Source organism: Durio zibethinus, chromosome 11 (genome assembly GCF_047325235.1).
Source record: "Durio zibethinus cultivar Kanyao isolate XHJ-2024 chromosome 11, ASM4732523v1, whole genome shotgun sequence".
NCBI lineage: Eukaryota > Viridiplantae > Streptophyta > Magnoliopsida > Malvales > Malvaceae > Durio > Durio zibethinus.
This window is the reverse complement of record NC_143172.1, coordinates 22,486,836-22,497,542: the sequence shown is the minus strand read 5'-3', so window position 1 is coordinate 22,497,542 and position 10,707 is coordinate 22,486,836. Positions and strand designations below refer to the sequence as shown.

At 34.9% G+C, this 10,707-nt stretch overlaps 1 protein-coding gene across 1 annotated transcript; it reads right to left on the bottom strand.

Moving 5' to 3' along the window:
* Positions 1–5,849: 5,849 nt before the first annotated feature.
* Positions 5,850–8,060, bottom strand: LOC111291049 (polygalacturonase 1 beta-like protein 3). The gene is made up of 2 exons (XM_022882595.2): positions 7,986–8,060; positions 5,850–7,859 (listed from the first exon to the last, which is right to left on the bottom strand). The coding sequence occupies exons 1-2, from the start codon at positions 8,031–8,033 to the stop codon at positions 6,024–6,026; spliced, it is 1,884 nt and encodes a 627-aa protein (XP_022738330.1). The 5' UTR covers positions 8,034–8,060; the 3' UTR covers positions 5,850–6,023.
* Between the last annotated feature and the right edge of the window lie 2,647 nt (positions 8,061–10,707).

The following is a 10,707-nucleotide window of genomic DNA, read 5'->3' as shown; positions in this document are numbered from 1 at the left end:
GCTGTACCTGAGAAGCAATATCTCTCCACCTCTGGGCATACTCTTTAAAAGATTCGTTTGCCTTTTTCTCCAGATTCTACAAAGACAAACGATCTGGGGCCAAATCGATGATATGTCGATATTGACTGATAACGTCATGTGCCATATCGCTCCACGAGCGAATGCGAGTCCTGTCCAGTTGAATATACCATCTGGCCGCAGAGCCAGTAAGACTGTCTTGGAAAACATGCATCAAGAGTTTCTCATCCTGTGCATGAGCTGCCATCTTCTTGCAATACATGGTGATGTGGGTTTTGGGGCACTTTGTACCATCATATTTTTCAAATTTTGGTACCTTGAACTTATGGGGGATAACCACATCAGGAACTAGGCAGAGCCCAACGGCATTAACTGACCCATAGAAGCTAAATCCTTCCACAGCCCTTAGCCTTTGCTCTAGCATGCTAATCTTGGAACTTTCCTTAGCCTCTACTCTCATCTTTTTCTTTTTCTTCTCTTTTAAATCATCTAGATCAGGAATTGGTTCTACTGCCTTTTCAGTGAAGACAGGATTTATATAGTTGTTATACTGTCGGGGTTGAAAGTCGATGGCATTCCAGGATATGTTGGATATGCGAAGTGTTGTGGTGGGACCTCTTGAGCAGACTGAGCTTGGGGTGGGTCAAAACCTGGAGGGTACAGGGGGTCAGCTATTTCTTGTAATGGGGGAATTTGTTGGCTTGTACTTCCTTCAACTCCTTTTCCTTTGTTCATGTTATTAAGAGCCTCCAGAATCTTGCTTAGCTCACCCTCAATCTTTTCCTGGGTTTTCTCTATCTTTTCGAATCTTTGGGAATTTTTCTGCTCCATTTGCCTTACTCTGAATCTTGTGTTGAATCGATGGGCAGGATTTTCGCTAGACGGAGCTATCCTGGAACCTTGAGTACCATATCTTAGAATCAGTAAATTGGCATGATCATCACATGGTTATTTTGTAAGTGTAATGAATGAGAATGCAATGAATGAGAATGTAATGAATGAGAAATGCATGTATGCAAAGAACATTTGCCTCAAAACGATATTCAACTAAAAAATTTCATTTATTCCAAAAAAAAGCTTTGGTCTACATTGAGTTTATCATCCTAGCATTATAGCCATAAAATTGTTTGATCTGTTCATACTGGGCCTTGGCTTCTTCTATGAAGTTTAAGAGACGCTGTCCATGTTCTCCTACTGGGGCCACCACTTGTTTTAATGCCTCTGCCTCTTCCACCATCTCTCTTGCCTTACGCACCCCTTTATGAATTTGGGTTGTTAAGTGCTCAATGTATTTCTGCCTCCCTAGGTTCTCTCTTTTACCACACCAGACTTGGTATGATAATTCTCTATGTTCTCTAACTAATGCAGTAATGTGGTCTCCTTGTTCATCCAACTTTTGACTTAGCCCGTTCAAATAACTGTTTAGCATGTTAATTTCTGCCTGTGCTTCAGTACTTTCTTCTTCCAACTCGGCATATTCTTGTTTCAATCTTGTGTTTTCCTCAGTCAGCTCGACAATGGTTATCCCTTTGGCCATTTTTCTCATACATAGCCTCTTATGCTCCTAGTATAACCTTGCTAGATCTTCAGTAGCTGCATCACGTTCTCTATCAATCTTATGAATTTTAACTTCATAATTTTCAGCTCTACCTTTCCACTGGGCTTTTTCTTCTTGAAGTTCTTGAATCTCTTTCTTTAACTTGATCTTTTCAAATTCAAATTCTTTTGTTGCCAGCTCTAACTCTGATGGTATCTCTTCAAGCTTTTCTTCTATCGGTGGTTGAGAGACTTCATAAATGAATACCATTTCTTGTCTTCTCTTTGTTCTCCAAACCAAGTAACCTGGAGTGACTTTTTCAGTGAATGGTCCAGGACTCACTCTTTGGGGATTTTTCCATGCTTTGATCATCCCATTCATCCTCTGAAATGCTTTAGGCTCACTGTAAGAGAAATCTAACTGATGAAGCCCATAAGTCATAGGAATAAACTGTTTTCCCCCCAATTGTCTCCTCACTAAGAGCAGTGCATAATTCGTCACTCCCCATAAACCCAGAAGTGGAACCACTGTACTATCTCCGCATTGGTATAACATAGGCTCTCGATTCATCTATGGGGCTAACCATCTCACTCTGGCACCTTCCAACTTTTGCAAGAAAGTTATCCATTCTTGTTTAGACTTCTGCTTTGACCACCCACTTTCACAGAACTCTTTGATCGAAAAGCGATTACGGATATAAATCTTCGAGAAAGCACCATTTCCTTGTTCAAAATGGCTTTTCATCCACACGTACAATAGCTGTATGCATCCTATGAAGCGCCCTCCATTTCAACGACAATAACTCAAAGATCTGATAGTCTCTGCTAATATTACCGTTGAAAGATTACAGCCATTGATCACACTCTCAAAGAAATCAATCACTGCTATCTCAATATGTCCCAAAACCTTTTGAAAGATTACCAGTCCGTATATAGCCAAGGCAAATATGTCTAACCCTCGTTCTTCATTGACGTGTTGCATCAGAAACTCATGAAAGAACTTCCAAGGTAGGCAAACCTGTTCTTGTTTCTTCTTTGTATGAGAATCCACAACTTCCTTGTCTATCCCCATGAGTTGAGCCAGACTTTTACGAAATCCTGACTTATGTTTTTTGACATATATCTTGTCAGGAGTCTTTAGATGCAAACCCAATAAGACCAAATATTCTTCTATGGTGGGAGTCATATCAGCTTCATTAAAGATGAAACACCTGTATGCAGGATCCCAAAACTGTGTTGCAGCTCTAATTAGTTGATCATCAACAGCCACTGCTAGAAGGTGTGCTATATGCCCATGCTTCTGACAAAACTGCCCTTATCTTGACAGACTCATCTTCTTCCAGATGTCAACCAAATCTTCTAAATTGTTCTGTTTGAGGAGGACAGATGTTTTTTGAGACAGAGTAGACTCATACCCAATTGGCAAGCAATCTCCCATCTTCAATTGAGTCTTTTCTGATAGGGCCCTTACTTCATCAGGTGTCCCACAGGGTGCTAATACTGATGAAGAGCAAACTAGGTGTTCATTGGTGTCCATGAAAAAAAATTTGTTGAAGACCGTTTTTCAAGCAAATGTTCTTTTATGCAACCTTATGATATGCGTATGAACCAATGCAAAAGAAATAAGAAAAAGGTTAGTATACCCAGAAAAAGAACAAATAACTAAGTAATTTTACACATCACACATCACACAAAGTAAAAAGGATGAATCCTATGCTTTTGGTCAATTCTAAAAAGGAAGAGTGATAGCTCTATCTATAGGTTAGGCATTCTTAAAGTTCACTACATACGATTTTAAGGTCAAAGTCTAAAGGTTCTCAAATTGTTCCTTACATTCTTGTCCATCACAGACTAGTAAGGCACCCTAATCCTCACCCATTACAGGCTACAAGCGGAAAATGTTCAATTTGAGTGGGAGTATTTCGCTAGCCACTGCGGAGGTATTAGACCTCACGAAAGCAATAGGTACTTTACTCCCTCCTAGAGGGACGGAGCTCAGGTATAGAGCTCATGTTATGTACATGCATATGAATGACATAATCAACAAGGTAACTAAAACATGAATGAATAACAACACATATATACAACAAGGTTCAATTTCATTTGGCTTTTGGATAACACAAATTATTTGCTGGCCTGACTCTCAAGGTCCCAGCGTAGTCGCCAAGCTGTCATAACGTCTAGATCCGAGGATCTATCGTTAGACATTGACTTTAGGGAGTCGCCACCAATCTTTTTTGTCTGGGTGCGATTGGTCACCTAAGGAATCTGTCCTTTCAGGGAACACCTAAGCTTAAAGGTCCCTAAAAGAATAGGTTCAGGTCTGCTAACCAGAACAAAGTTCGGGAGTTCGGTTACGTGTGAGGAAGGTTATAGCACCCTCACAACGCCCATCAAAAGATGGTACCAGCTTAAATTTATGTTATCCAAAAGCCTTAAAATTTTACCAAGTAATTAATTATTAGAAATTATTCTCAATTGACTCTAATACTTTTAGCAGAAAATTGAGAAAATTCCCTCACCTTAAGAGTATGCAAGAAAAACTACTGTTTCACTTACAGAGGCTCCGTCGTCGGATTATTTAAAAGAAAAAAAATCAAAATCAAAATTAAGATAGAAAGGAAGGAAAGAATGATTTTTTTTTTGTAGGGAAAATTGATACTTTCAACTTTTCCCCAAAAATATTTTTTTGGAAATTTCGATTTTCAAGGAAAATTGATACTTTCAACTTTTCCTCAAAATCCCTTTTTTTGAAAATTTATTTCTAAGGAAAATTGATACTTTCAACTTTTCCCCAAAAATATTTTTTGAAAATTTATTTCTAAGGAAAATTGATGCTTTCAACTTTTCCCTAAAAATATATTTTTTTGGAATTTTTTATTTTTATTTAAAGAAAATAAAATAATAAAAAATAAATAAAAAGAATATTACATAAACCTAATCTAATAAATAAAAAATAAAATAAACAAATAAACAAAGAAAGAAAAAAAATTCAAAGAAAGAAAAAAAAAAAAAAACCTGGAGCGGCTCGGATCGCGGCTCGACTCGGCTCGGCTCAAGGAAGAGAAAACGGCTCGGGGGGAGCGGCTTGGCGGCTTGGCTCGACTCGGCTCTGCTCGGAGGGGGCTGACACGCGCGGGTCAGAAAGCGGGTCGACGCCCGGGTCAGGTCGGGTTCGACAAAACGCGCGGATCCCCTGGTTAACTTAAAGCCCAAAACGACGTCGTTTTGGGAGGGTATAAAAGGCACCTTCCTCCGTTTTTCGGTAGAACGCTCCTCCCCCTCTCTCTCTCTTCTTATTTTTTCTCTCCTTTCTCTCTAGAAACTGAAGAACACCGGTGCCGAATTCTGGAAAAAGTCACCGGAATCTGGAAAGTTAGCCGAAAGTTGGCCGGAAGTTTGCCGGTTTCTGGGATTATTCGTCGGTTTCTGGGATTCTTCACCGGAAACTGGGCAGGTCGTCGAAAACTTCAAGGTTGGCCGGAGATTTGGCCGAAAAATTCAAGTTTCGTCGGAAAATTCAACCGAAAACTGGAATTTCCAGAAATTCCCAAAAAAAAAAATCGAAAAATCTTCAAAAAAATTTCTTTTAGCTCCCAGAACACTCTTAAACCCTTTTTTAGCTTCCTATACGCCTCCTTTACTCTCAAATCAGTAGCTTTGCTCACTGTTTTCTGTGTGTTTTCATTCTGTTCCAGGAGGTGCTTTATATAGGGATTGATCAGGAGTTTCTGATCAATCCCAATTCCCTTTTGGACGGAAATTCAATCTTTGAATCCAGTATGGACTCTTCTGATTGAATTCCCACTCCCGGTGGGATTCTTCAACTTTCAATCCTAGCCCTCCAAAATAAAAATCAAAATAAAAAAAAAATTAGATAATTGGAGAAGATAAATCAGCAGATATTATAGGATAAATAATAATAAAAAAAATATATCAGATATATAATTAGATAAGTAAAAATACAAAAATGAATAAAATAAAAAAGATAAAAAATATATATATATATATACATAAATAATAAAATACACATAAATATTAACAAAAAAAAATAAATAAATATATACATATATTAATACATAATAATAATAATAAATAATACAATACATAAAATACAAAAGAAGAAGAAAAGAAAAAAAAAATACAAGATAAAATTGAATTGGGCTTACCCATTTTGAACCAGGCCCAATTGATCTGGGCCGGACCCAATTGGGTGTCTACACTTATGGTTGAGGCTTGATTTATCAGTATAATTTTTGATTTAATTGAACCAACCAAAAACTTTGGCCAAAGGTAAAACCAACCATAAACTTCATAAATTATAACAATGCAAAACAATTGAATCCCATTTTCCATACATGGAAATTAGAAGTAGCATATGATAAATAAACTTTCAAAGTAATAATAATTAATTATGACAAAAATTAACTTAAAAAAAAAAAAAACTCCTAAGCAATTAGAATTAGTCTTCAATCGACAATTGTCCAAGTCATGTCATTCTCAAAGATCCAATGGCACACTTCAATTCGTCCAGGGCTGGATCCTAGTGCCACAAAGGCTCCATGACTCGGACTCCAAGCTGACGTGTCAAGATGACAAACGGCAACACCATGATTAATCTTGGATTGGCTTTCAACCTCAAGAATTTCAGCTTCGTAAGCCCTGACCTTGGGCACTGAGTGACAATAATAGAGTAGGTAAGGGTACAAACTCTGATGGCATGATACTAATTTTGTCACCTTCCCACCGTTGATTCCTTTGACTTCTCCTATCCTGATCTCTTGCTTTGATCCCTTCACATTTAGCGTTGTTCTGACCGTAACATTATGGCCTAAGACCAATGTTGCGAAGTCAATCATGTCTTCAACAGAGCCAACGCACCGCTTTGTCTCACCTCGACTCGCGGGCCTCTCGCATTCTGTCAGTGCGTTGACAAGCACGCGTTCCATGGTTGAATTTATCGGTGCTCCAAAAATTTCCCTAATTTCAGATATGTGGGAGGTTGAAAATGGTAATTTAGACAAAATCCGCCGGGGCAAAAATGACCTTTCGGGCATTTTATCCTCAATGTCGGGCATCACCATCACATTCCCTTGCTTCAAAATGGACTCCCTAAAGAATTTACCTGGTTCAACCCATATATTCACAGAAATGCCACTAATAAGGGAAGAAGCTGTTTCTTTAGAGCTTGAATTTGAGTATCCAGCAAATGTGACACCCTTTTTGGCATAATCCTTGAATGAACGGTCCAAACCATAAATTTTGAACCCTATTGTAGTGGAACCAGTGGAACCTTTACCATATTCTTTGAACGTGTCATTTCCAACATTAAATGTTTTCCCATAATTTGCAAAATTCACTTTCCCGGAATTTGAATTCCTTGCATAAGATTGAAAAGAATCATCTCCAACATTGGCAGAATCTCGATAGCTAGTAAAACTATTAATCCCCGAGTTAGCAGCTAAACTATAGCTTTTAAAGTTGTTATGGGGGTTGTTACCTGAGTCACCATAGGCTTTAAACGAGTCGTTTGGTGCGCTCCCTAATTCCCCATACCCTGTAAAACTTGACCCAATAATGTTTGCATTATCACTATAGCTAGTAAACTCTACTGGAACTGCATTGCCGTTCTTCCCATAACTAATGAATGCTTCGGAGCCTGAGTTTGTCTCAGGGCTATAGCTTGAGAAAGAGAGTTTATGGTTGTTACCATCCGAGTCATAGCTGGTGAATTGGAGGTTTGGCACGTTAACTCGTTCCTGATAGTTATTGAACTCACCGGAGCCTCCTGTGGCGCTGGAGCCATAGTTGGTGAAGTTATCACTAGCAACATTGGCGTCCTTGGCATAGCTTGAGAACTCTTCTCTATGGCCATTTGATTCACTGTTGTATTTCTTGAACGATTCATTGGGAGTATTTAGCCCATCGGAGTAGTTCTTGAACGAGTCGACCCCTCCGAGTCTTGACGTGCCATAATCTGAAAAGCTTTTACTGGAATATACCGCGAAGCTTGCATCCTGGTTACGCTTGCCAACAACGTCCGGTTTCGAGGAGTCCTCGAATAAACAGAAAAGATTGGCTAAGGAACAAAAAGATTCAATGTGGGAAGGTAAAGAGTTACTGTTGGCGAGTTTGGTGAGCTTGGCCAAGTCAATGGCGTTTAGTGGAGAAGCTTTGGAGATAAGAAATGGTGGCTTTGGAAGATTGTTGGAAATGTGCTTGTTCCAGTAACGAATCAAGGAGGCTTTGGCCGCAAATGGGTTCTCCTTAGCCTTGCTTGTGCCTGTACAAAAAACTTGCATCACCTGGAAATAGAATAAATGAAACTAAGTCAATAATGTAATATATATATATATATATATATATATATATATATAAGATAGAAGAGACAATATAGATCAAAAACAAGATTATGGAATTTAGTTTCTTACATTGGAAGATGAGAGAGAGAGGTACAAGAAGAAAAGGATGATTTTCATGTTGTTTATTCTCTACCACTACGAGTTGGTGAAGGCAGAGTGCCATGTTTGGGATATATATAACCGGAGTCTTATTTTCTCCGAATCCTTTTGTTTAAGTTTTGTTTTCTTTTTAACAAGTTTTATTTGAGGAAAAAATGGTTTTTAATTGAAAAAAGAAACTGATTTTTTTAGATGAAATTTGTGAAATTTTATATTAAAAATAATTAAATTAAAATTAAACTAAAAAATAAAAATAAAAAGTTCTGTTATATAAATAAAATGTGAAAAATTTTAAAAAAATTTCATAAATTTTGATATATTTTTTAAATAAATATTTTTAACAAAAGTTTTAATTAAATTATTACTGAATTCAAATCAAATTTGAATTATATATAAATAATATTTTAATAATTTTTTTTTTTATAAATTATGAATCTTCATATTAAATTCTAATAATTTATCAATTTAAATTTTTATTAAATTATTTTTTTAAAAAAAATTCACTAACTTTATTTTAAAAATTTTATTTAAATTTTGTCCGGTCATGGATTTAATTTGAGAAGGACAAAAGTTAAAAAAACATTAATGACAAGATATAAAGAAAGCTAAAAGCTTTCAAGTTCAACGGCTACTTATGTTGACTTTCCGGTTGTTGTCGCTGGCTACTATTTATTAAGCTCCATTTGAAACTCATTGGAGCTGTGGTGCGGCACGAGTGGGATCATTTTTTTTTTTTTTAATCTCAATTGTGTTCGAGCACTCGTTTGATGCGAAGGTCATGGCACAGTGGGAGCATTCCCACCAGCTGCAGCTCCAGCCCTCCAATGACCAATAAATTGATAAATAATTAGGGTTTTTTTAGTTTTATTCCTCTAGGTTTTTTTCAGCTCCAGTGTTCTAGTGATGACCTATTACAATAATTAATACCACTTATATCACTTATTTTTAATATTATCAAAATTAATTACACTGTAATTTGATCAAATGTACCCTAAAGCAACTTCAGCTTAAAATCCTTATATAAAAGAGCATTTGAGAATCAAACAATGGAATTTGACAAATTAAGGGATGTAATATTTGCAAACTGCCTATCTATTCTTGATTTGTTACCATATTAATTACTATATTGGTCAAGGTCAAGATGTCAATAGGCAAGACATATGGATGATAGAGTATTTTTCATATTATATTATATTATCGTTATACCTTTATTCAATGAATATTTTAAATTTATTAACATTCTCATTTCTATAAGTATTTAATAGGTATAGATAATCTTTATACCTATATTTTTTGAGAAAAAATTATTTTTTTAAAAAAATATTTTTAAAACAAATTATTTAAAAAAAATTATTTTTTTAATTTTTTTATTTTTAACTTATATATTTAGATAATTTTTTATCAATATATATTAGTATATAATTTTTAATAAAATATATTAATTTTAATTAATCTAAAATAATAATTTATAAAAAATTTATCTAATAAAAATATATAAATATATATAAGACATGAGTACGAAACGAAATGCTACATTATTCGTTTTTATCTTCATCTTCGTACCTTAAAAAAATTTAAAATTATATTATCTCTAACTTCATTTTTATTTAAATAAAAATTAATTTTTTTATTAAATATAAATAAAATTAACATCCTTAAATTAATGATTATCAAGAACTTCTACTAAAAAAAAAAATCATGATTAGTAGATTTCCATTTGGTCTTCTCGAAAAAAAAAACACAAAGTCCTATGTAGACACATTAAAGACAAAAACATTATACCTATAAATAAATACATCATGACAACAACTTGAGCTACGCAGCACGTGGGTGCCACTAATTTGACATTTTTGCAATAAAGGACATTGAAAAAAGAATTGTTCTAGGGTACATTTATAAAAATGGTGGTTTTAGTTTAGTGCTAGAGGCCTGAAGCACTAAAAAAGTGAGTTAGGGTTAGGAAATCTAGATCCTAGACTAACTCGTTAGTGGGAAGAAATGGTTATTTTACGGGGATCCCATTTTTTCGTGTCTCAAATTGCGCCTCCTCCGTGGAAAAACAACGGAGTGAACAAATTCCAATTGGACCATATTGCACAAATACCCAAAAGGAGTGGCAAGTTGTTATATTAATTAGATACATAATTTAGAAAATCATGGATTTAGTGCCTCTGATTAATGAAAATATATAGTATTACTCATATTAAATATCATTGCAACTCTTGCATATATGCCGAGATTATGTAGAAAAATTTCAGTGGCTTTTGATGATTTCTATAGATCCTTTTATAGTACTTCAAAATTTAGAGATGCTTCTCTTTAGACTTTTCGATAAGCCCAAATACCCAAGGCCTGTCATTTTTTCTTTTTAATTTTAGAAATAGGCCTGTCATTGCTAATTATCTCATCTAAGAAAAAATAATATTAACCATACGGTGTTGCTATTATTGTTGATAATCTAATTTAAATCTCTCAAATTTTGATTTGATTTAATTTTACAAAATTAAAATTTTTTTAAAAAATTAAATTTCGGATTGAATTAGATTTAAAAAGAAAAAGTTGGTTTTTAGTCAAATTTATTCTGCTATTATTGTTGATAATCTAATTTAAATCTCTCAAATTTTGATATGATTTAATTTTATAAAATTAAAATTTTTTTAAAAAAATTAAATTTTGGATTGAATTAGATTTA

What these genes read in the sequence shown, in the direction of transcription:
- LOC111291049 (XM_022882595.2), bottom strand. Translation starts at nt 8,033, where the DNA reads ATGAAAATCATCCTTTTCTTCTTGTACCTCTCTCTCTCATCTTCCAAT. An exon ending in TCTCTCTCTCATCTTCCAAT is followed by an intron (nt 7,860 to 7,985) that starts GTAAGAAACTAA and finishes TTCTATTTCCAG; the next exon opens with GTGATGCAAGTTTTTTGTAC.